Raw genomic sequence first — 26,788 nt, 5'->3', positions numbered from 1 at the left:
CTACACAGACATAGTAACAATCTGATCTCTCTTGCTTTTCCCCACACAGATGAGTAGGTTGTGAAAATTTTCTCCCATTCTGTAGGTTGCCTGTTCACTCTGATGGTAGTTTCTTTTGCTGTGCAGAAGCTCTTTAGTTTAATTAGATCCCATTTGTCAATTTTGGCTTTTGTTGCCATTGCTTTTGGTGTTTTAGACATGAAGTCCTTGCCCATGCCTATGGCCTGAATGGTATTGCCTAGGTTTTCTTCTAGGGTTTTTATGGTTTTAGGTCTAACATTTAAGTCTTTACTCCATCTTGAATTAATTTTTGTATAAGGTGTAAGGAGATAAGCATTTATTTAAATCAAAACATTCTATAGTGATTCCACCAAAATGAATTCTGGTTTCTTGTGAGATTTTACTGGTTCATGTTAAGACCTTTGGTATGTTAGCCAGCTGTTATGTAGCTTCAGTTGGATGGGTTTTTGTTTTGGACCTCATGGTAATTTTGATGAACAGAACAGGATTTTTCATTTAAAAATTAATATTAGATAGGATAGAGAAGCAGGTTACAGAAGTGAGCAACTTTCAGAAAGACTTGATCCTGCTCCTCTTATAAATACTGATGGTAGGCCATACTGATAACTGAACTGCAAGAAGTTGCAAAGAATGAAAATAGAAAATGATGTTCAAGTTAAAGCAATATATACACTCCAGGATGGAGAATTCAGTGCCTAATAGAGAAGAGGCTCATGTTCTGGAGTGAATTTCAGCTTTGATTTCTATAGAACAGGATGGAAACTCTGACCTTACGATTTAGTTGTAAAATTTTGGGTAAGTTCAGCTTTGTCAAATGATCCTTTATGGAAATTTTTCCTTTGTGCTTCCTAACTAGTTGGGCATTCCACCACACCACTGTTGATGTCATCCATGATGTCATGAGGGTGGTGGCCATCAACATTGCAGACACAGACTGGGCAGTAGTCCCCAGGAGCTCTTTAATAGTTCCAGAGAGTTCTCTGGCTAAAGATTGGTGCTGCATCTGTCGAGCAGTGTTGACAGTCTCATCAAAAGTGATATTTCCACTGTGTTTAATGTTTTTCTGTTTCTTTCTGTCTATTGGTGGTTCTTTGAGGGCTTTGATGATTAGGGCAGAGACAGAAGGTATCACCTCAATCTGGGCCTGTCTGTTCTGAATGGTCAGTTTCACTGTAATCCTTAGACCCTTCCAGTCTTCTAGTCACCAGTTGCCTTGGCAATGTCATCATCAACCTTTTTGGGAGACAGACCCAGGGGGCTTATCTTGGGAGCCAGTGCAGACATGGCATCGACTTCACCCCCGGTGACTCTAATCTCATTGGGGTCAAACTTCAGCAGCATGGTGGAGGCAGCTTGTGTCAGATGAATCCGATTCAGGACGACTGAAGAAAGTTGCACTTTGGCCTCCTTTGAGCTGGAAGACAAAAGCCAGCCTTGTTTTTCTGTCACTTAAATGGAAGTAATCATAACATGCCTCACATCATAAGATTAGGATTAAGTGGGGTAATTTGTCGAGTACTTGGTATTTAGTTCATCAGTGGCAAGGAAATCTTTCAGTTTAACAATAAAAGTAACCATCAGACTTTGCCTTTTACCATGATTCTGAGGTGTTAGAAGTAGCAGCAAATAAAACATCCATCTTTTAAAAACCCTCATTCCTATTAATTCACTTTGCTCTTCCCTGGAGAAAAATGGCATGTAAATACCCTCTGATCTCGATATTCCTCATTTCTTTGTTTAAAATCTTATCAAGGTAAATTGAGATGGTAGATTTTTACAAATTAAATCAAAACTCAGTAATAAATAATCGTGCTTCTTATTAACCAGAAAGGGCATAATAGGAGTAATGTGCCCAGAACAAAGGGTTTAGAGATTGACTTTGTTTTGCCTAAAGAATCATTGTGAGAAAAATAGACTAATAAAACGTTTAAAAGTGAATCATTCAGGAGAGCTATAGACTTTTATCTACATTAAAAAGAACTAAACTGCTTCTAAGAAATACGTTATTTTAATTCTTAAGATGACTAAGCATTATTAGGCAGAAAAAAATTATAAAAATAAAATGTGAACTCTAATCATTGAAAACCTGTGTGGCACTATTGATGTATAATATGGTTGTAAATACTTCTTTGCAAGAGGGCACATCCTAAGGTTAGCAACAACGAAACTGTGATATAGGAATATTGATTTTTATTCATCTCAGCTCCTTGCTTGGCACTGGGAAAAACATAAAAAATGATAAATATTACTTAATGTATAATATGGTCTGCAGGCAGGTGTCATCTTAAGGGGTAAGAGGGCTTTGGGACCACATATCCAGTGTAGAAGACAGTTAATAAGCAGTGAATGCAATAGAAATACATAATATAAGTTAGGATGACAGCTTGGAGCTGACTTAAGTAACTACGGGAGAATCTTGCTTCCTGACCCCATGCCAAGAGCTGGGTAAGCAGAGCCCTTCATTCTTAGGTCCTCTAGAAAACATAAAGATGGGAAGAGTTTTCTTCAAATATACTGTGAGAATCTCAAAGACTTTCAGATTATTAGACCTTATTTTCTTCCCTGGAGTGAATAGGGTATAATTTATTCACTAAACAAATATTTATTGAGTTTTTCAGCATTAATTCATTAATATTAATTCAGAAATATTTGCGTTCTACTTGGGGTCAGGTTCAGTAGTAACTAAAGCAATTTCTCAAGAAATTTCTAGCCTGGTTACAAACTATTAATATAACCGGGGGATGAAATATGCCTCAGAAGAGCCAGAGTTTTACCTTGTGGTGGAAGATCATGCTCTGGAATTGGAGAGTATGGAGGCCGAGGGAAGGTCAGCCCCACCAAAGAAATTGAGAGTGTTCTAAAAAGAGGCAGTGTCTTCTGTGGGGAGCTAGGTTTCAGGCTTTTTGCTTCAGGGGCCTCAGGAGGAAAGCTTAGGAAGGAAGAGAGTAATACAGGTGGATTTGGGAAGTTGAAAGACATGGTGGGAAGGGAGAAAGGAAAGGCCTAGTGTATGGTGCTAAATTTTGGGTGGTGACCAAGGGTGAACTAGGACAAGGAATAATTCCCAAAAGAATTGGTCCCAGAAGTCCTCTAGGGAGAGATGAGGATTCAGTTTACTAGTAGTATGGATCACTAAATCATGATCCATAATTCAGAATAGTGAAAGAGGAAGAATAGCAAAGTTGATAATATGGTTGAGTGAATAATTTACTTTTAAGACTTTTTGACCTCATCCTGCAGAGGGTCTGAAGATCATCTGGGCTAATACTAGCCTAGATGACTAAAGAGCCTCACCCTAGAATCATGTTTCAAAAGGACTTAAAAGGGCCCTATCCACCTCTTTTCTCCTCCCTCCTCCAGAAAAGAAGTCTTAGCATTAAATGCTTTCCCCTCTTTGAACATATCTTAATATTTTTTTTTCATTATTCTTACTCACTTTATGTTCTGAAACATACACTCGAGGCCAGAATAAAGTCACTGGGATGGCAAAATAACGCTGATTTATTTCATGTGAGCTGTGGATGAAGCTAGGACTGTGTAGCCTGAGGAAATGAAGACTTAAGAGCATCACGTGGAAAAGAGATTAAATGTGTCTATTGCTGGACCTGTGGAAGAGAATGGGACACGTGGGGAGAGTTAGAGGAGGATAGGCTTTAGCTTCATATAAAGGACATCCGGAGAAGTTGAGCTGCGCAGCTGTGCCATATGCCTTGTAAGCAGTAAGCTCCCTGTCTCCAGAACTTATTAGTTATTATTTTCTCTCTCTCCTAATTCTTTGCTTGTATGTTAGAAAGCATGAGATGGGAGTTTGAACTCAACCTCAGAGGCCCATCCTGACTAGAATCATAGTTTGCCAGTACATTTATGTATGGTATTTATAAGACCAAAGTAAATTGTATGTAAGTTGACACAATTTTAACTAAAATATTACATAGTAATCATATATTACTATGATATAGTAATATTACTGTACATATACAGTAATATGATTATTATAATATAGTATATTATATAACATAGTATATATGATTATATAGTAATCATATTACTATGTAATATTTTAGTATTAAAATACTAATATTTTAATTTTAGTATAAAATATTAACATTAAAATATAGTAGGATTAATTATATATTAATATTAAATTTTAATATTTAAATTGCACTGTGGTTGATTTAATTCATGTTACTAATGTTATCAGATACGTCACTAGCATCTATGAGACAGACACAAAATTTTAATGGAAATAAGCTGCTAATTTTAAAATCCTATGCATAAAGAAGCTATAAGTCTTGTAAGTTTACATGTAGAAAACACTATCGCTCTCCCTCTCCCTCTCCCTCTCCCCTCTTTCTTCGGTCTCCCTCTCCTTCTTTTTTCGGTCTCCCTCTGTTGCCAAAGCTGGACTGTACTGCCGTGATCTCGTCTCGCTGCAACCTCCCTGCCTCGGGCTCCTGTGATTCTCCTGCCTCGGCCTGCCGAGTGCCTGGGATTGCAGGCGCGCGCCGCCACGCCTGACTGGTTTTTGTATTTTTGGTGGAGACGGGGTTTCCCGTGTTGACCAGGCTGGTGTCCAGCTCCTGGCCTCCAGTGATCTGCCCGCCTCGGCCTCCCGAGGTGCTGGGATTGCAGACGGAGTCTCGCTCACTCAATGCTCAATGTTGCTCAGGCTGGAGTGCAGTGGCGTGATCTCGGCTCGCTACAGCCTCCACCTCCCAGCCGCCTGCCTTGGCCTCCTAAAGTGCTAAGATTACAGCCTCTGCCCCGCCGCCACCCCATCTAGGAAGTGAGGAGCGTCTCTGCCTGGCCGCCCATCGTCTGGGATGTGAGGAGCCCCTCTGCCCGGCCGCCCCGTATGGGAAGTGAGGAGAGCCTCTGCCCGGCCGCCATCCCGTTTAGGAAGTAAGGAGCGTCTCTGCCCCGCTGCCCATCGTCTGGGATGTGAGGAGCGCCTCTGCCCGGCCGCCCCGTCTGGAGGTGAGGAGTGCCTCTGCCCGGTCGCCACCCCGTCTGGGAGGAAGTGAGGAGCGCCTCTGCCCGGCCGCCCAGTCTGGGAGGTGAGGAGTGCCTCTGCCCGGCCGCCTCCCCGTCTGGGAGGAAGTGAGGAGCACCTCTGCCCGGCCGCCCCGTCTGGGAGATGAGGAGCACATCTGCCCGGCCGCCCCGTCTGGGAAGTGAGGAGCGCCTCTGCCCAGCCGCCCCGTCTGGGAAGTGAGGAGCGCCTCTGCCCCGCCGCCCAGTCTGGGAGGTGAGGAGTGCCTCTGCCTGGCTGCCACCCCGTCTGGGAGGAAGTGAGGAGCGCCTCTGCCTGGCTGCCACCCAGTCTGGGAGGAAGTGAGGAGCGTCTCTGCCCGGCCGCCCCGTCTGGGAGGTGAGGAGCGCCTCTGCCCGGCCGCCCCGTCTGGGAGGTGAGGAGCGCCTCTGCCCGGCCGCCCCGCCTGGGAGGTGAGGAGCGCCTCTGCCCGGCCGCCCCGCCTGGGAGGTGAGGAGCGCCTCTGCCCGGCCGCCCCGCCTGGGAGGTGAGGAGCGCCTCTACCCGGCCGCCCATCGTCTGGGAAGTGAGGAGCGCCTCTGCCCGGCCGCCCCGTCTGGGAAGTGAGGAACGCCTCTGCCCGGCCGCCCCGTCTGGGAGGTGAGGAGCGCCTCTGCCCGGCCGCCCCGTCTGGGAGGTGTACCCAACAGCTCCGAAGAGACAGCGACCATTGGGAGCGGGCCATGAGGACGATGGCGGTTATGTTGAAAAGAAAGGGGGGAAGTGTGGGGAAAGGAAGGAGAGATCAGATTGTTGCTGTGTCTGAGTAGAAAGAGGTGGGCGTAGGAGACTCCATTTTGTTCTGACTAGGAGAAATTCTTCTGCCTTGGGATGCTGTTGATCTATGGCCTTTCCCCCAGCCCCGTGCTCTCTGAAACATGTGCTGTGTCAACTCAGGGTTAAATGGATTAAGGGCGGTGCAAGATGTGCTTTGTTAAACAGATGCTTGAAGGCAGCATGCTCTTTAAGAGTCATCACCACTCCCTAATCTCAAGTACCCAGGGACACAAACACTGCAGAAGGCCGCAGGGACCTCTGCCTAGGAAAACCAGAGACCTTTGTTCATGTGTTTATCTGCTGACCTTCTCTCCAGTATTACCCTGTGACCCTGCCATATCCCCCTCTCCGAGAAACACCCAAGAATGATCAATAAATACTTCATAAAAAAAAAAAGAAAAGAAAACACTATCATAAAAAAGGCTACTTAAAAACAACTAATGGAATTGCCTTGTCTCCTGTCTTGACCAGAGGAGTCTGGGAAGCTCTGGTGACCAAGTTTTTGAAGCAGCTTCAAAGTGATGATGAAGGATTTGGATCTGTGACGTTTTTAGCTCGCGCACGAGTATTGATGTGACTGTGAAGAATTGTCTTCCTCTGCCTAACTTTGTTTTTTTTTTTTGAGACAGAGTTTTGCTTTGTTTCCCAGGCTGGAGTGTAGTGGCAAAATCTCAGCTCACTGCAACCTCTACCTCCTGAGTTCAAGCAATTCTCATGCCTCAGCCTCTTGAGTAGCTGGGATTACAGGCGCCCGGCGCCACGCCTGGCTAATTTTTTGTATTTTAGTAGAGATGGGGTTTCACTATTTTGCCCAGGCTGATCTCAAACTTCTGAGCTCAGGCAATCCGCCCGTCTCGGACTCCCAAAGTGATAGGATTATAGGAATGAGCCACCGTGCCTGGCCGCTCTGCATAACTTTGATTCATCCTTGGGAAAACTAGCCCAAAGGGTTAAAGTATTATGAAAAAACCAAAAGTGCAACAGGAGTGTCTTTTTCATTTTGGTATGGTTTGTAACTTTATCATGAACTTACTGTCCAGGAACTACATAATATTTAGATACTGAGAATAAAACGTTCTCATTTTGTAAGGATAAAAGAAATATGTCTACTGCTAACAAACTACATTCTTATGATGGTGGTTGTAGATCTTTGGTAGCTGCCAAGTCCATGTTTAAAATGACCCTCATCTTGGGACCCTTCTGGGTGAAGCTGAAAAGTCTTAGACATCATTTCTTTAATATATGTCGTACTACATGTATTTAATATATGTCCACTTAATAAATTGTTTATTCTTGATATGTTTCTCATCTGATCTGGAGAACAAGTGGATTTATGAAGAAATGGATAGAAGAGGAAAAGTTAGTGAATGGAAAGTCATCTGGGGAAAGGTTGAGGAGAGATACAGGTGTGTTGGGGAATGGGCGATGGAAACAAAATAGAGGTTGGTTAGAGGTTCTTGCTGATTCTTATTTCTAAGTTTGTTGTATCCAGTACACGAGACAGTGTGACGTGATTAAAAGCAATGGCCCTTGAAATAGGAGTCAAATCCCAAATCTTAGCTTTACCACTTACTAGCCATGGGACCAAGTTGAGTTATTTAGCCTCTCTAGGCTTCTAATCTGTAAAATGGAGTCATAATATGCCTGTATCTTAAGGTTGTTTTGGTGATACATTTAATAAGCTTAGTATCTTCCTAATACCCAATTGTTAGTAAAATTAACTATTATTATTATTGACATCCTTTTTTTTTTTGAGACAGAGTCTCACTCTGTCACCAGGCTGGAGTGCAGTGGCACGATCTTGGCTCACTGCAATCTCTGCCTCCCGGAATCAAGCAATTCTCCTGCCTCAGCCTCCTGAGTAGTTGGGATTACAGGCACACGCCACCACACCCAGCTAGTTTTTTGAATTCTTAGTAGAGATGGGGTTTCACCATGTTGGCCAGGATGGTCTCAATCTCCTGACCTTGTGATCCGCCCGCCTCAGCCTCCCAAAGTGCTGGGATTACAGGCATGAGCCACTGTGCCTGGCCTTGGCATCCATTTTATATGTAAAATATCAGAACAATTCTGGGTGGTTACAGTCATTGTGATTACAAGGCTGAGATATATAAAAGGACAATTCTGGGTGGTTACAGTCATTGTGACTACAAGGCTGAGGTATATAAAAGAACAATTCCTTATCCATGAATACAGTCTTTCTTTTTCTTTTTTTTTTTGAGATGGAGTCTCGCTCTGTCACCCAGGCTGGAGTGCAGTGGTGCGATCTTGGCTCCCTGCAAGCTCCGCCTCCCGGATTCACGCCATTCTCCTGCCTCAGCCTCCTGAGTAGCTGGGACTACAGGCGCCCGCCACCATGCCCGGCTAATTTTTTGTATTTTTTAGTAGGGACGGGTTTTACCGTGTTAGCCAGGATGGTCTCGATCTCCTGACCTCGTGATCCACCCACCTTGGCCTCCCAAAGTGCTGGGATTACAGGCGTGAGCCACTGCGCCCAGCCGAATACAGTCTTTCTAACTCTAGGCCGGGGTCCTGGTTTATTATGTGGCAGTGATAGGAGCAGAGTTGTCCTAAGTTTTGGGCCTAGGGCCTCTGGTAGCCCAAAGCTACAGTAAAACTACATGTGGGCCAGGAATGAAGAGGTAGGAAAATAGTCTTATTCACCCCAGTAGATTCTGTTCAGCATCTACTTGTCCTAGAATATATCACCAAATAATTCTAAAAGACGTATCTCCTGGCCTTTGTTGGTGGAGCAAACATCATTCCACTTAGGCAGATTAGGAAATTGAGTTACTGTGAGGTTTTGGTCTACCCAAAGCCATAGTTGGAAATAAAAGTAGTTTCCAAAAACAACACAGGCACTTATTATTATTTTCCCTCTCTCCTCCTAATTCTTCCCTGTCAGCATCTAAATTTAGCCATATACTAGCCCACAGTTTTTGTTACTGCCTAGAGTTAACAAGAATTAGGTTGACTGCAGATTTAGAGATTTCAAATTTCTAAGACTCTTGAAACATCATAAAAGTATCTCCTGTCCCTGTCTCCCCATTTTAATTGCAAAAATATGGAAGTAGAAGTGGAGACTAAAAATGACAGAGTCAAGTATTTGGGGGTGGAAAGATTTTGAAAAAATGACATTACCAAATCTGTTGACCACTCTTTAGTGCTTCACTTACCTGCTTCTCAGCAGCGTTTGACACCTGTGATGATTCTGTCTTGAAATGCACTCTTCTTCAGGCTTCTGGGATACCATGCTTTCAGTCTTACATTTTTTCCCACCAACTTCGCTTACCTCACCGTTTCTTCTCACTCTGTAGGTTCTTCTTCCTCTGGTGATCCTGAAACATTAGTGTGTGTCAGGATTTGGTCCTGTTTTCTCTTCTCTTTTTATTCTTGCTGGGCAGTCTAATTCATTCTTCTAGAAATTTTTCTTGGAAAATTATCCAAGAGCCTACTGGATTTCTCCACCTGAATTATCCTTAAATACCTGCAACTGAACTCTCTTCCTCCTGGTTCTAACCAGCTGTGACTATGTGAAGAACATCAGGATCAAAGTACCTGCTTTGTCACCTAAAGCACAGGACTTCTCAGTAGAGATAGATTGAAATAGAAATGTTCCTGGACTTCAAGATGAAGTTATGTCCTGACAAACCCATCATATAGTTGAAAATTCTTAAATCAAACCATTATGAGTCGGGGGCTGACTGTATACTAAATGCAGAAAAAGAAAGAGAGAAAGAGACATACAAATGCACAATCTGACAGACATTGTTCCTGCCTCCACTCTGGTCAGTCTTGCTAATTCCACACAGATACCTTTGCTGAATGGGTAAGTTCCAGTACAACTGCAGCAAAATAAAAGCTGAGGACATGTGGGTTTTTTTTTTTCTACATTTAGTATGTTCTGTAGTCAAATACCTGTTTTAAAAAAATCTTTCAGAAGAAAGGGAAGGTGAAAAAAATAAAACAATCCTAATTTTAATTAGGAAATAACTTTAGCTACCTGAAATGTTGTCCACAAACTGATTTATTAGTAGAAACAGTTACCTCTTACTTTGAATTTTCATTTTTATTATTTGAACTTTAAAAAAAGATAGTAGATAGCAAATTTTGATGAGCTTTTCTACTCATTTTTATGTTTAGCTAATTTCTAACACAGAACACCATCTTTTCCCTGCTGGAGAAGATAGAAGACTCCAAAGCCAGCCAGCAGCAGGAGCCAGCGAGGCCTTGCTCACTACTTGGGTTGGAGGTGCAAGGAAACACAGCTGGATGAAGGGTTTGTGGTGGCCCTTCCAGCCCAGGTGCAAAGTGCACACTTTGTCCTGCACCTCAGTCAAATGTAATCTCTCAGTGCTGGCACCTCTCATTCTGCCTTTGATTCTTGAATCGTCATGATTGGGAGAAACATGAATTGTCCAGTAAAACAGTTTCTCCCGCTTATTATAGAAGTCTGTAAAATTTTTCTATTACATGTACGTGAAAGTTTTTCTGTTAAAAATACCATGAAAGTAATACATTCTCATTATTGAAATTGTAGATGTCTATTAGAAATAAACAGCCAAATTTGCATAGCCTCAAATGATTACTATTAACATTTTGTTTTCCTTCCATTATTTGTTCTATGCACAGATATTTATTGCCATTTCTGTTTACATGTACAATTCTATAGACTCCCTTTTTCTCTTTTCCAAATTGTAGATAACTGTTTCTTTCATTCAGTAACCACAGGATTGCATTATACCATAAGCCAGGTACTTTTCTAGATACTCCCACAGAATCACTGCCTCTTGAAGCTTACATTCTACTCATGGGAGACAGGTAAAAACAAAAAAACAAAAAAGAAGTGAAAGCTGCCCACAGTCGTGTCACCCAGACATGATGATGGTTAACATTTAGTCTGTGCCCTTGCAGCATTCATATAGTATTTTTTAAAAACAAAAATGTGATTAGACCATAGGTTTTCTTTTTTTTGCTTCCCAAATGTAGACATGTTTCATGTCTTTTAAAGCTCTGTATAATAATGGCTGCATAGTATTATTCCAGATGATGGGTGTACTGTTAATTTAAATATTTTCCTAAAGATTGGCAAACAGATTATATATAGCTTTTTTCTCTATTAAACACAATATGTATCAGATATTCTTATACATAATCCTTTGGAGTTATTATGTGTTTCCTTTATTTATGCCCTAGAAGAGAAGTTGCCCTGTTTAAAAGGATATCCACAATTAAAATTTTAGTATTGTTTTGTTGTATTTTTCTCTAATTTGGTCTTAAGATCGCTCCCTGGACAGTGGCTGTAATTTCTAGCAGTGCCCTAATGGGGCCCCAGTGGGGTGGTCATGTGTGTTTACAGTGTGCCTTTCACCGGATATTCTCTATCCTGAAGGGCAGCCTAATGTAAGTGACCAGTGACCAGGTGTCCCTCTCACAGAAGACTTATATATACTGGCAGACACCTTGTGGCTCTTGTCTAACCTTTGTCCTGTGTCCATTTTATTCCTACCAAGATAACCACTCTCTAGGAGAGCCTTGACCAGGAGGAGAGTTAGGTTAATGTGTGTCAGTCAGGTGAGATACAGAGAAGACAGCATAACAAAACATGAAATAGCAGAAGCAGTTTTATTACTTGCAGATCCTAGAGAGAAGAGAGCAGCGCACCTCACAGAGCCAGTGAGAAGTGAAGAGCTGTCCAGGGCGTGCATGTTCAGTCAGTGTGTGGGGAGTAAGAAAGAAAGATGAACCAACCCATGGATCAAAGCCTTCATTAGGGTCCAGGCCATTACCCATTACCCAAGCAGGTTTCCTGCAGGGAATTCTAATTGCTGTGTTTAGAGCAAGCCGTTAGAGTTCAGTGGAGTCACTGCGGCATATCTGGGCAGTCCATGCCGGGTATGGGGGTCAGTGGAGCAAGACACATAGGTAGGCTCTCTGGCTGTCCCATAGGTGGGTGGTCACCAGGAGGCAGTTGTAAAAGGCAGATATCTGGATTGACCACCTTGAGGAACTGGGAGGAGGCAGGGTCAAGGGTAGAAACTGTATCAAGGGTGGTCAAGCCCCACTTCTGGTATGAGAAAGTCCAGTGTACATCAAAATGGATGTTGAGGCAACATAAAATTCCAAGAATTCACTATGTGTTGCTACTCTGTCCTGCAAAAAAGGGCTTTTAGTAGTTGATACTCTTGCCAGCAATATTTGAGAGCACCAATTTTGGCATGTCCTAGTACTGGATTTTTCAAAATGAAAATGTAGTTTACATACTATAAAATCCACCCTTTAAAAATGTGCAATTTTGTGGTTTTTAGAATATTCACAAGATTGTGTAAACATCACCACTATTTAATTTCAGAATATTTTCGTAACCCCCAATTTGTCTCTTTGAGTTCGTTTTTTGCTAAGCATTTCATATAAATGGAATTATACAATATGTGGCCTTTTGCGTCTGGCTGATTTCATTTAGCCTGTTTTCAAGGTCTATCCATGGTGTAGCATGTTTCAGTGCTTCACTCCTTTATTATTATTATTATTTTATTTTATTTTATTTTTTTGAGACAGAGTCTCACTTTGTCACCTAGGCTGGAGTACAGTGGCGCGATCTCAGCTCACTGCAACCTCCGCCTCCCAAGCTCAAGTGATTCTCCTGCCTTAGCCTCCCAAGTAGCTGGGATTACAGGCGCATGCCACCCCACCTGGCTAATTTTTGTGTTCTTAGTAGATAGGGAGTTTCACCATGTTGGCCAGGCTGGTCTTGAATTCCTGACCTCATGTGATCCGCCCACCTTGGCCTCCCAAAGTGCTGGGATTATAGGTGTGAGCCACTGTGCCCAGCCCCACTTCACTCCTTGTTATGGCTGAATAATATGCCATTGTATGGGCATACCACATTTTGTTTGCCTGTTCATCTGTTGATGGACCGAGTTGCTTCCATCTTTCGGGTATTGTGAATAGTGCTGCTGTGAACATTTGTGTGTAAGTTTTTGTTTAAACACCTGTTTTCAATTCTGTGTATATGTGTGTGTGTGTGTGTATCTGTGATGGAATTGCCGGATCATTTGCTAGCTGTGTTTAACTTTTTGAAGGACTGTCACACTGTTAAGTGGCTTCACCATTTTATATTCCCACCAACAATGTATAAAAGTTTCAATTTCTCTATATCCTTGCCAAAATTATTGTTGTCTTGTCTTTTTTATTATAGCCATCTTAGGTGGGTATAAAATAGTATCTCATTGTGGCCTTGAATTTGGTTCTTTTTTATTATTGAGTTGTAAGAATTCTTTATATATTCTAGACACTAGACCCTTACCTGACAAATAATTTGCAAATATTTTCTCCCATTCTGGGGATTTTCTTTATGCACTTGTTCCTCAGCGTCCATGGGGGATTGTTCTAACGCCTTCCATGAATACCAAAATCTGAAGATGCTCAAGTCTCTTATTTAAAATGGTGTAGTATTTGTATATAACCCATACACATCTTCTCATACACTTTAAATCATCTCTAGGTTACTTATAATACCTAACACAACACAAATGCTACATAAATAGTTGTTGTAGTATATTGTTTTTAAATATGTATTTTTATTGTCGTATTGTCATTTTTAATTGTTTGTTTGTTTTCAAATATTTTCAATCCTCAGTTGGTTGACTCCATAGATGCAGAACCCATGGATTTAGAGGGCCAACTGTACTTTCTTGATAATGTTCTTTAAAGTGCAAAAGTTATTACTTTTGATAAGTGTATTAAAGTTTTAAATGAAAAATATTTAAATTCCTTAATTATTATATTTCACATAAAATACGCATAGTTTTTAGGAAAAGTTGGGGGAAGTCTAATAGTATTATATTATCACTTTATTTAATTTTTTTTTCAAAGAAAGAATCATCTTAAATTTGGGAGAGGGAAATGTCATCACAACTTGGAGAGTATCTTCCCTTTCAACCTTCACATCTCTGTATATACCTGTTTGCCATGCCAATATTTAAAGAAACTTGTAAATGGCCAGTAAATACTGTTTATATGAATAAGAGTGAAAAGCTCTCTATTTCTCAGGAGCTTGGATAGAGAACAGTACTAGCTTGGAAGCAGCTTACAGGCAATGATTGTCAGGTATCCATGTATGGATTCCTTACAGATAGAAATATATGTTTCCTGACCCAAAACAAAAAAAACAGTGAAATATGCTTGTTTAATTTTTTTTTTAACCTGATGTACTGAAATTTAATGGTTTTTGTTGCCTGAGTTTTAGCATATTATTTCAAGGCTTTCTGTTAAAAGGTGTAGAAATGGTTATAACTGATGAAGAAGATTCTGTAGCAGATATGCTCATTATTCTGGATGATTTTCTTAATTAGAATCTATTTTGACTTTCAAGTTCTTGAATAATTGTTAAAGGTTTGTCCATAGACCTCTGTTTGGAACCACTGCCCAGGGCCATAATTTTTTCATTAGTTCTTAGCTCCTTTTCAACTGACCTGATCCAGTTTATCTAGATTCAAGTCTTTAAGTGTCTTTTCCAGGAATATTGTGGATTGATAGCTTTGAATCACAGAAACGAGTTCTTTACTAACAGTGCAGTTTATGAGCTAACATTGTTGCATGTGTTACCAGTGGACCCTCTCCATTTCATTCTTTTTTTTCCTAGATTTTTGTCTCTATTTAAACTGTTCTTATAATTTGTAAAATATTTTTGGCACCTTGTGGCCCATCATCTCCAACCTGTTCCTTTTAGGGCCCGTTTCAAAGTGGTGATTTAATGCCCTTGGTAGAAGCTGAAACAAAGCTTTTATTTAGGCTCTTTGCCTTTCCACCCACTGACCTTGAGACACATGAAAGGAAATTTTTTTTGTCTTATATTTTTTAATCTTTAGCAAATATGTTTTCAAAGCTCCCAACAAGGTGCCTTAAAAATACAAACATTTCTGGTAGACTTTTCAATGATAATTTTATATATTTTATTACTAATATCTGCTTTTTCATCAAGAACTACCTGACCTTTCCCAAAGTGATTGCATATGCCATCACATTTAACTTTTATTTTTATTTTTAAGAGATCGAGTCTTGCTGTGTTGCCCAGGCTGGAGTGCAGTGGCACAATCATAGCCCATTGTAACTTCAAACTACTGGGTTCAAGTGATCCTCCTGCCTCAGCCTCCTAAGTAGCTAGGACTACAGGTGTGCACCACCACTGCTGGCAAATGTTTTAATTTTTTTTTTTTTTTGGTAGAGACAGGGTCTTGCTCTATTGCCCAGGCTGGTCTCTAACTCCTGACCTCAAGTGGTTCTCCCACCTCAGCCTCCCAAAGTGCTGGTATTACAGGTGTGAACCACCATGCCTGGCTGCATTTAACATTTCTAACCAAGTTTCATCATGCTGGTCTCATGGCCTAGCAATCATTGTAGTTCCCTGGGAGGTCATACAATGCTCAATGAATTGGGTGTCAGCTTTGGCCAGATGGAGAGTTGAAATCCAGGCTCCCGCACTCAGTAGTCGTATGGCCTTGGGCATATCAGTTAACATCACTAATCTTCCATTTCTCTATACAAAATCAGCATCTTTATATTGACCCTGTGGGATTGTTATAAAGATTAGAGGTCATGAAACATGCCTTGTCCAAGCCCTAGTGTACCCATATGGCATGTTTTCAATAAATGTTAGCTGCTGCTCTTGCTATTGCGTAAGGATTGAATGCCACCTTACTGCCACCTGCTTCTAGCTTCTTTGGGGACCCCTGTCCTTCACAAAAGGGACCTGGACATGAGATATGAGCTGAAAAGATAGGGTCTCACTCTGATCTTCAGAGAGCTGCCTCGGTGGGAGTAGATCTTTTATGTTATCTTTGAAAGCCTAAGAAACCTGTGACTCGTCCTTTTTCAGTCTGTACACCCTTGCGTGCTAAGCAAAAACTTGTTCCTTGAGGGCCAGGCGTCCTTGGCACAGAATTCAAGAATCTTCCGAGGACGGCTCTGCACTTCACAGGAGCCAAGCTTTACCTGGATACCTGTCACCTCACTGCTGGATTTCTTCTTGCCTTGTATCCCATTAAAACGGTTTTTAAAATTGTGGTAAAAGCATATGATAGAAAATTTACCACCTTAACCATTTTTTTTTGTATTTGATTTTAAATTCCTTTTATGTCCGCTTAGCTCCTCCTTTTCCAAAGCCATCTCAAGTGCTCAATCAGCAATGGGATCATCAAACTGAGTTGTTTTCCTTTTATTGATTGATTGATTGATTGATTGAAAGTAGTGAGTCCTGCCAGAATGACCAATTCCCTTTGTATTTAGGCTTATGAGGCTGGACTGTATTGATATGATAAAGATCTGCCCCCCGCCCCCCCAAAAATCTTTCTTTCTTTTCTTTCATCTTTTTCTCCTGGGATTCTCAGTGTTATGTTTGGGAACATTGGACTAGGGAAAGAAACTGGAAAAACAGAAGGGGGAATATGCAGCTGAATGTTAGTCTCTGTAACTACCACGGTGGGCCAGGAAGTCTGAGCACAGATTGGGTAACCGGCATACTGAAGGGAAACCATGCCACCTGGGCAACTGTCTGTGTCCTTTAGCACACGCCAGGCCTCTTGTTAAGAGAGCAGGTTCCTCACAAATGGTGCTGTTTCTAAGCCATCATGCAAAGATGATTGTAACCGTCTTCCTAGAAAGCCTGCTTGTCCCTCCCAGGCTCTTCTTAAGTTATTTCTTTGTTCCAGACCAAGGAGAAGGTGCTGTTCCTTGAAACTAACACCCACATTGTTACCGATTATCACCAACCTTAGCTTTGTTGTGAAATTGTAAATATTTTTTGCAACACCAGACCTGAAAGAATGAGATATAACTTCTTAACCCAAAGGGATGTTTTCTTAAAAAGCGGTCACTTTGGGGGCTGTACTTTTATTTGTTTGGCGCTCAAAAGCAGCTTTGCAACTTCCATTTTAGGGATGCCTTCAGCACCTGTGACACATCCTTTCTAATGGCATCTATCACCATAAAACTTCCTCCTATACAGGTAGTTTGGTTTTTGCAAGTGGCTAAAGGTTATTTGGTGCTCAGTCTGGTGGCTAGATTAGATGATCATACAGAACAGCACAATTTTTAGTTAAAATCAAAGGCGTACCTTTGAATGATCCTGATTTAGTATGCTAATAACACGTTGGCACAGCTCCACAAGTGTAAAGGCCGTGTATGTCCTGTTTGCCACTCTGTCTCCAAGGCCTAGCACAATAGGAACTAACAGAGAGTGGGAACTCAGTAAATATTTGTTGAGCAAATCCATGTATTCAAACTGGGTAACTCTCTTTGTCTGAAGCATGAATTGGAAGGGTAATATGCTTGTTTCTCTTTCTTTTACAGTTGTCAAATTTAAAAGTTTTGAATCACTCCCCAATGTCTGATGCCTCTGTCAATTTTGACTACAAATCTCCATCCCCATTTGACTGCACCACTGATCAAGAAGAGAAAATTGAAGATGTTGCTAGTCACTGTCTGCCTCAGAAGGACCTATATACTGCTGAAGAGGAAGCTGCTACCCTTTTTCCTAGGAAAATGACGTCCCATAATGGGATGGAGGACAGTGGAGGAGGAGGTACTGGAGTGAAGAAGAAACGGAAGAAAAAGGAGCCAGGAGACCAAGAGGGTGCAGCAAAGGGAAGCAAGGACAGAGAGCCCAAGCCAAAGAGGAAACGAGAACCGAAAGAGCCAAAGGAACCCAGGAAGGCCAAGGAGCCGAAAAAGGCCAAGGAGCACAAGGAGCCGAAGCAAAAAGATGGGGCAAAAAAGGCACGGAAGCCCCGGGAGGCCTCGGGCACCAAGGAGGCCAAAGAGAAGAGGAGCTGCACTGACTCTGCAGCCAGGACGAAGTCCAGGAAGGCCAGGTACATTCCCTTCTCCCTTCTCTGAGCACTTGCCTATGCCAATGCAGAATGATTTGCCTTTGGCATTAGCCCAAGCCCCTAGGCATAACCCTGCTGCACTCCTGTGGGCCTAAGCTTCACATCTCACCTATATAGGATGGGGAGCAGGGATAACCCCTTGGTGCTAATACAAGGGGCTGTCCTTGGAGGTTGCTGTTTTCTCATTGCATTTCTGAAGTCATAGTGTTTCAAAAACGACATTTGTGTTTTTAGGATACTCCCAAGAATTCCCCACCACCTTCAGACACCAACCATTCTTTTTGGTCTTAGTACTTAGCATTCTTTAGTTGCTAGCTGTGTAGATGTACCCCTTATATCCCATGTTTATATGGGATCCTGCCAGATGTGTAGATGTACCCCCTATATCCCATGTTTATATGTTGTTTGTGTCTATATTAGCTTTCAGCTAAAAATGAACCACTTTTCTTACCTCCTAATGAGAGAAAGATAACCTTAATTAATACTGACCATGCAGTTTCTTGCCATTCCTTTTGGACTAAAAAGAATTAAAATGTTAACATGTACAGGATGTAAGGGAAGTGACATCCTAGGTGTGATACAGAGGGCAGTGATTTTTGGAACAGCAGTGGTGTAGAGTGGCAGAGGAGCCGCTATGAGGAGGATGCACAGTCACAGGAATCAGTGGTGCAGGAAGCCTGAGAGAGCCGTCAGTATGCACAGAGTTCCAGATAGATGAGGACTGACTAGCTTCCCCTAGGTTCCAAGCTCTGAGTACAGGACCATTCCTGATCTGTTTATCTAGTTCATTGTCTAGCACAGTGCTTGACACATTGACAAGTGCTTAGGAAATGCTGAGTAAATGAGACCAGAGGAGACCATAATGACTTACAGAGAGACCAGAGTGCATAGGTACAGATTCACTGTATAGACCCTATCAAGACAGCAAATGCATTCCTTGTGCAGGGAACTCAATATCTGTCATCATATACGAATATGATATTTCTCATTTTGTTTCTGAATTCCTTGTGGAGAACTTTATATTTAGAATTTTGAGGAAACACCAAATATATGACTCCTATCTTAAGGAATTTACATGTCTAAAATCTAAGTGCAAAGGAAGGTTAATTATATTTATCTATGTATCTATTATTTTAGACCAAGAGCACTCATAAAAAACACAGAGACTGATGTGGATACTAACAAAACATAAAGTAATGAGGCCATCACACCTGTGTTGGTCAGGCATGAAGGAGGTAATTTTAAGAATGCATTTTAAGTGGTGTGTGTTGCAACCTGGAGTTTACTATATGGTTCAGTTCTTCTTCAGAAGGACAGCTTGTTGGGACCAGATGGATAGTTTCTTAATCCAAATTAAAATTTTGCCTCATAATATTCACTCCCTTCTGTCTGGCAGAGGATTTCATCTTTCATCTACCAAAGAAACTTGGGTGGGATCTCAGGAATGTAGGTTACAGAAATTGCCCATAAAATACCTTACAGACGGCCAAGAGAGAGGTAGACAAAACTCAGGATTCTGCCTAACTAAGACCTTACAGGATTTGTTTCTTAGTGAACCTAGTGAGCATACTCTAGTCTCCAATGTGTGGATGGGGTAGCAGAGTGTTCAGTCTCTGCAAATAATTTTCATGTCCAGATTACTTTGGAGGAGCTGAAGTGGTACTTTGGGATAATAGCATATATAAAGAAGGAGGATCAGACATGAGCTAGTGTGGCAACTTTTTTTTATTATTATTACAGAGAATAATAAGGAATAAAGATTGTGTTTGAGGGTAATTAGAGGAGGGTTTTATAGCCCTAATAAGAAGTCTTGGTTTGTATCTAGAAGACATTAGAAAGCCATAGGTGTCTGAGCCCACTTAGCCACTGGTTTCTGATGTTTACAATTTTATCAACTCCTCCTTTTTTAAGGAATTCATGTTTACATTGTATGAGGTCTGAAACAAAGTGATGAGTATGCAAACATTGTCATAAATTCCATTTTGGGGGAATAAGGAGGCATTTAACAAAGTGTTGGATGCCAAATATATAGGCAAAATCAGGATTCTGTCTAGTGAAAATGTATAGTCTTTGTTATGTAAATGTAGCAATATTAACGCAACTTGATTTGATCTAATTAGGCTGTATGAAATATAAGTGAGTTGGAGAAGTGCTTGGTAGTGTTTTCAAAGGCTGCTAACTTAGAAGACAGCAGAACCTTTTGAGGTTTAGAAGTCCAAGAGACACCCTATTAGAGGAGGCTGACAGAAGTGATCATGTCTTTAAAAATGTGGACAAGTTACATGAGCTTTCTCTTTATTTTGGAGCTGTATTACATTGATCTGTAACATAATAGAATTCTTCTTTGTGCTCCAGGGTTCTGGACTGGTTAGCCTTTGATTGCTTCTCTTTTATATCTTTATAAAATTGTTTTGGTTCCTTTAATTAGTGATCCTACTGGTAGGCAGAAGCAGTTTTAGATATGAAGCATGTTAATTGATTTAAAAATACATGTATATATATACACGCACATATGTATATATGCATATGTTAGTAATTAAGCCTTAGTTTTTTGTTCTCTTTGATTTACTCTTGCAGATTGGCTCAAGTACATGTTTTGATTTGAGCAGGTATCGATTAGACCCTGGTAATACTTGATGGTTATAAATGATTCACTAAATGCTTGGATTACTGTAGGAGCTCCACAACTGATTTACGGGCTTCTGGCCTTTTCCTCCCTCAGTCCATCTTGCCAGCTGCCACCTGGCTAGTCTTTCTGAAGCCCTGCTGTTGGCCCCTTTATTTATGTTGGCAACAGTGGTGGTGTTGGTGGTAAATCGCCTTTTCTCCCTTTTCAATTCTAAATCAGTTGAGAAATAGTCAATAGAAATGGGCATTCATTTATCAGCTCTGTTATTGGCAAACTGGATTGAAAAACATTCGTTAGCTTGTGGCCACCATCAGACTTGCTGTTACTCCCTCACTTGAGTTTATCTGCCAGCACTGCAGGCACTCGGAAGCAGAGGTGGCAGTGCTGGGCCATGTGTGCTCCGTTCCTTCTTCCAGTCTTGCTATTCGGGTATTTCCCCAGTCGGGGAAGTGAGATAAGTTTGAAGAAGGGCGAAAAATGTATTTCCAGTATTTTTCAGTCCTTGGGAATAAAATATGCTTTTCCTCATGAAAACATGGAGACAGGGAAATGGGATTCCCTCAACAATTTATAACCGCTTAGAATCTTCTGATTGTTCCTGTTGCCCCCTGATTGCTCCTGTTGTCCCCTGATTGCTCCTGTTGCCTCCAGGACAAAATCCAGACTCCAGACAGGACAAAATCCAGACTCCTTCCTCTGTTATTCTGACCCTCTGGGGTCTGACATCTCCCTCCCTTTCCATCTCTGGCACTATACCTGGCCAACTCGATTAATCTCATTAGCTCTCAAAGGTCCTTGACCCACTTCTCCTTTGGATTGCTCTTGGTATTTCCCCAGCTCTTACCCTTCTCTGAGTATCCCAAGTCCTTTCCATTCTTCAGGTCTGAGTGCAAGTCTCAGTTGAGATATATATCAGAGTTCAGATATGTATCAGTATAGATATATATCAGAGTTTCCCCAAACCAGCGTACCTGTGTGTCCCCTCTGAACTTCCATAGCCCTGTTGTATTGCAGCCAGGGAAACGGAGACCCACAGAGAAGTGACTTGTCTAAGATCATTCACAGATGTGTGTTATAATCTCAGGCCTGATTCCCAGTCTTGTATGTTTGCCTCTAAAACAGGCTACTTTTCCCGTCATTAATTGTGGTTTTCAGGTATATGTGACTTGTTTTCCTCAACAAAAGTTAAGATATATGTGTGTATATATATACACACATATATATATACCAAGAATAAATGGATAGAGTTCTTCTCCTTGAAAATAAGACCTGTATAAGGTATCTTATAACTCTCATTGTTATGTAACAGTAGGTAATATATCCATTTTATAATTGAATGAAAGTTCAAAAAGTTAAGTAACTTGTCCAAGGCACAAAACTAGTGAGCACCATTGTTGAGATTTGACTCCAGTTTCACCTGGCTGTAAAACCGACTTTTCTCCCCATAGCTGTGTGTCTTTTATGTTTTGCTAAGGCAGATCAGAAATGGAGGTGGGGAGATTTCAGTGTCAGAGAAATTGGTTTTTATTTGTAGGAAATGGTCCGTCTTCTATAGAATTTCAGTTTGCATACTCCATGGTATCCTTTCAAGGACTAAAATGTCTTCAACTTTTTCCTTTGTTTGTGTTTGCATTTGAGAGGCAACAAACAGATTATTGAACATGTCTGTTCTAAACAGGTGATAGGTAGAGTCTAGCAAATTTTCCTTTTCAAGGATGATATTAATAGTGATCAGTATTCATTTATTGCTTAAGAGATAAAAGCCTAAAATTCTTAAATAGAAGTTTCAATTGAAACTAGTATTTATTCTTTTCCCTCCAAATTATTATTATTTTTAGAGATGGGGTCTCCCCAGTAGCTGGGATTACAGATATATATCACCAAACCTGGCTTAATTCTCTAAATTATTTTTGAGTATGCATTTAGTTCATTCCTTTATTGTGTAAAACTTAAACAAGAAAGAAAGCTTCAGGAAGCCAAGTTAGGCTCTGTCATTTTCCTGACTCTGAAATTAAAATTTCATTTGGTATAGCTTATATGCTTATACTGTTTTTAAAATTATAGTGCCTTATTCCAGAGAGGATTGGAGCCACTTGCCTAAGACCCACAGATGTATGTTTATGTGTATACATACAAACATATACACATACCTATGCATACATAGCTGTACATGGCCAGTATAGCTGGAAGAGGGGATCAGAAAGGCAGGGGTCAGACCATGTAGGGTCATGAAATGTTCATAAGGGCTTTGGGAATATATTGTTCCCAAAATTGTTCATTATATTGAATATAATGTTTTGGCCTTAGAAAAGCAACATGGCAGTTTCTCAGAGAAGCTAAGTTTTTACCATTTGAGAAAGAAATTTCTTATTAGGGAACTGTTATAGTTCATTTTATGTTGCTATAACAGAATACACAGACTGGATAATGTATAATGAATAGAAATTTATTTGGCTTACCATTCTGGAGACTGGGAAGTCCAACAGTATGGCACTGCAATCTGGGGAGGACCTGTGTGCTGCTCCTCATCCTGTGGCCAAAGGCAGAGAGAGGAGCAAGAGAGAATGAAATGTTAACGAGAGAGGGCTACTCTCAAGAGAATCCACTCCTGTGATAACAATATTCATCCATTCATGAGTCCAGAGCCTCCTGACCTGATCTCCTCTTATTAGACCCCAACCCCCGACACTGCTGCATTGGAGATTAGGTTTCCAACACAGGAATTTTGGGGGACAAATTCAGATTATAGCAAGAACTGTTATGCAGTGGATACTGTGCTCAACAATAGTTTTTGCATCTAATGCTTCTAAATGCCTGTGAATTTCATTTTTTTCTTCCTGAAATAGCCTTTAGTAAAAAGTCAGCTTCGTGGCATTAAGGCACAGCTGAGCGAGCAGGAAAGATGATCCATTTCAGTTGTGTATGAAGCCTTCTGATTCTTTTACTCTATATCCAGGGAGTATCTGAGGAGTAGGTCTGTGGCCAGCTCTTTAGGTTGCCCTTTCTCACATAGGGAGCCAAGCATTTTGACTGAGCTGAGGGTTGCTTCTTTTTTTTTTTTTTTGAGACAGAGTCTCGCTCTGTCGCCCGGGCTGGAGTGCAGTGGCGTGATCTCGGCTCACTGCAATCTCCGCCTCCCGGGTTCAAGCAATTCTGCTTCAGCCTCCCGAGTAGCTGGGATTACAGGTGTGTACCACCACACCCAGTTTATTTTTTGTATTTTTAATAGAGATGGGATTTTGCTATGTTGGCCAGGCTGGTCTCGAACTCCTGTCCTCAAGTGATTTGCTTGCCTGGCCTCTTAAAGTGCTGGGATTACAGGCGTGAGCCATGGTGCCCAGCCTGAATGTTGCTTTTAAAAGCTAGGGTCTTGAGTTTTGGTGTTCATGTTGTTGGTGAGGGCAGAGGATAAGCTTTGGAATTTCCACCCATATCAGAATGGTTCATATTCTTTCTTGCAAGTCAAGAAATTAGTCAGTGTGCTGGCCCAAGTGGAGGTCTATCTACCTGGATCTCTGGTCCACAGACTTTGCTGTGCCTAGGGAACTATCTGGACAGCTTGTTAGAAAAGTGGATTCCCCAGAGAGAATGATTGGGTCTGGGGTGGAACCCAGGAATTTGCAGTTCAAAATTCTCCCAGGTAATTAGAGTGTGACTGATTCTTAGATTATCCTTTGAGAAACATGTTTCCCAGGTGAAAGATCACAGGAAAAATGGAGCCTGTGTAAGTTTTTATATGTAACATCTGCTAGGAATGAAAAAGCAAAAAGAGGAAAAGAAGTGGTTGGTGTGATCAGCCCCAGTTTCAGTTTTTCATCCTCATTTGTTTGGTTTGTCAACCCAGAGCAAATTTTTCTCCCAAATCCAGCATTTTACCTTTTTTTGCTTTCATCTGTGATGATTGCTTCTGCAAAGTGTTAAACCCCAGGCCTTCTGATTACATAACCATTTGAGCTGCCTGATTGCCGCTGAGTCAGCTGATAACTGTGTGGTGCAGAAAGAGTAGTAGAACTCAACTACCTTTCCTCCTCCCAAGAGCTGGTGGCTCTTTCTCATTTATTTGAAGGTCAATCAGCTATCTCTGTTTAGAGAGATCTTTATTGAGGCTAATTTCAGGTTCAAGAGATTACATTTATGGGGTTCTTTTGTTGGGAGACTTGTTTTTACATTGTGACCATTTATCAGAATAAAGAAGACATAACGTTGTGTATGAGTCCTCAGTAGAGACCCTGAGCTTGGAACCCATTGGACTTCATGTTAACCAGGGAAGAAATCTAAATGGTAATGTCAGAGACCCACCTTGGAAGCTTTGCACTAAGTCTTTATTTCTGGGTTTTGTTTTTTTTTTTTAAGAGCATCAGAAGTGCTTACTCTGTGGCCTGGTGCATAGTAGACCTTTACCAAATCTGTAAGGAAAGAGTTACTAAATAATAATGCTTGATAAATGCCTACTCATTTATCCAGTATATTTTTATTGCCTCTTCTGTGTCTTGCTTTATGAGTTTTTTTTTATAGGGAAAGGAAGCAAAGTGTCACGGAAGTATCTGTGAGACTAGTCATTGAGGTACTTTTATGAGTTTGAGGTGCTTTTCACAAGAAACAACCTTGACAAGTGTTCAAGAAACAGGCAAAAATATAAACAAATGAAAAACCTGATATAACGTGCATACAGAGTAGCTGAAAGGATTTCGAAGGTAAAGAGTATGTTATTTCTGGTCTGGGGAGTCCCTTGGAAGAGATGAGTATTGATCCAGTTATTAAAGAAATTAATAGATGAGAAAAGACTTAAAGCAAAAAGACCAAAAGACATTTAAACAAATGTTCTTTTTAGGTGCTCCCAGATTTTAAGATGGTACATGCAGCCTGCTTTCATTTTCACCTCTTATCCAAATCTCACTGAAATGATAGGAAGAACAGAGGGGAAGAAATTTTTCATAGGTGAGAGCTATTATTGAATTTCTGGACAAAGAAGTCCAGTGGTATCATACTGGTGGATAAATGGTGTGGAGGGAGTCCCAGCTCAGAGCTCATGCAGGCGCTATGTTTGCAGCAAAGATAGAAGTGTTTCCTCCTTGCAGTGGAGCAGGCAGCTCTGGAGGAGGGATTGGAGGCAGGCCAGAAGTGGAGGTGGCTGATTAAGGGACTGTCTGCAGAATGGCTGTGTGGTTTGTCAGCTCCAGGATGAACTCAGGCAATTACTCTAAGGATATTGGGCAGTTTGCCCTGGGGAAGGGGCTAGGGCTCCATATAAGGAATGACACCCACAGGAAGGGGGTACAGGGCACTAACTTCTCTGCCCTTCCCTGCCCATACCCTAAAAAGTGAAGGGAGGGACAGCCACTTGACAAGTCTTGCCATGTGTGCAGAGTCCTAGGCCAGGCTTCCTATTCAGGGACGAGGCTTGTAGAGAAAGCAGTTTACTCGGCAGCAGAGGAGAGCCTCACCAGGCACCTGTATTACCAGCCTAGCTGATTTTCAATAGGAAATCAGTGTACTGAAGAGCACAAGACCATAAGGGAAAAGGGGCAACATAAAGCAGGAAAAGGAAGAATGAAAAGAACAACTGTCATCAAAAGAAATAATTCAAGGAAAAGAATGAACACATTTTAAATTAACATCCTCAGATTGAGGATATTTTGTCTGCCACACAAGAATGGGTCATGACAGAGGAGCAATCAGAAAAGCAAAGAATTAATGAAAATTTAAAATGTGGTTGCCTCCACTAAGAGAGTTCAATGAAAATACTGAGTAGGGACAGGAATAGGGGAGGTATATAAGATCTGAATTCATCACCTTTCCTATCAGGATGTCAGTAGCCATTGCTTAATGTTGATAAATAATGAACTAGAAGCATGAGTGTATTTGGGGTTAGAGAGGCATCAGTCAAAAGTGATCCTCTCTGGGGATTTGGTGCACTAAGGATGGGTTATACTTTTTATTTGAAACTCTTCTACACTTTCTAAATTTTTATTTTCAATTGCTTTTATTACTTTTAATAGGACTACTTGGTAAAATTCTGCTTTTTCATCTTAAGAGGAAGTAATTCTCTTTGTTTCCTTTTTACTAGGACAATATCACAAACCTCTGTAATCTCTGTTTTGAAGGTGTTGATGATACAGTTAAAGGGACTGACAGGGCAGATTTAGTTCACAGTTTATCTACAGCAGATTATATCTGTACCAAAATAATTAGGACCTTTTTGTATTTTTTTCTTTTAACTAGTATCTTTAAAAAATCGATACCAACTCATGTAGACTCAATTAATACGGGTATTATGGAAAAGCTGAATCAAGTGTGCAAATGAGCTTTTTCAAGGTGATATCCATGTTTTCAGTATTGTACTCCTGGGAAGAGGATCAAAGCCTATAGGAAGGTCAGTGCTGGAAGCTTCTCTGAAGCGTTGTTGCTGGAGTGGAGTAGTGGTTCCTGGACTGGACTCCT

The 26,788-nt window shown here is 41.1% G+C and overlaps 1 protein-coding gene across 5 annotated transcripts in view; it reads left to right on the top strand.

Moving 5' to 3' along the window:
• CHD6 (chromodomain helicase DNA binding protein 6) overlaps nt 1–26,788 on the top strand; it is a 223,908-nt gene that overhangs the window by 69,183 nt on the left and 127,937 nt on the right. For all 5 annotated transcript variants that reach the window (XR_008517177.2, XM_054542308.1, XM_024238849.2 and 2 more), the window contains one exon: nt 17,180–17,700. Coding sequence is in view for 4 of the 5 variants with exons in the window: in XM_054542308.1 (XP_054398283.1) it covers nt 17,180–17,700 (521 nt within the window). In the remaining variant the exon portion in view is untranslated. The remainder of the gene's footprint in view (nt 1–17,179; nt 17,701–26,788) is intronic.

Source organism: Pongo abelii, chromosome 21, assembly GCF_028885655.2.
Source record: "Pongo abelii isolate AG06213 chromosome 21, NHGRI_mPonAbe1-v2.0_pri, whole genome shotgun sequence".
NCBI classification, from domain to species: Eukaryota; Metazoa; Chordata; class Mammalia; order Primates; family Hominidae; genus Pongo; species Pongo abelii.
Note: the sequence above shows the minus strand (reverse complement) of the source record. Positions and strands in the feature narration are given on the sequence as shown.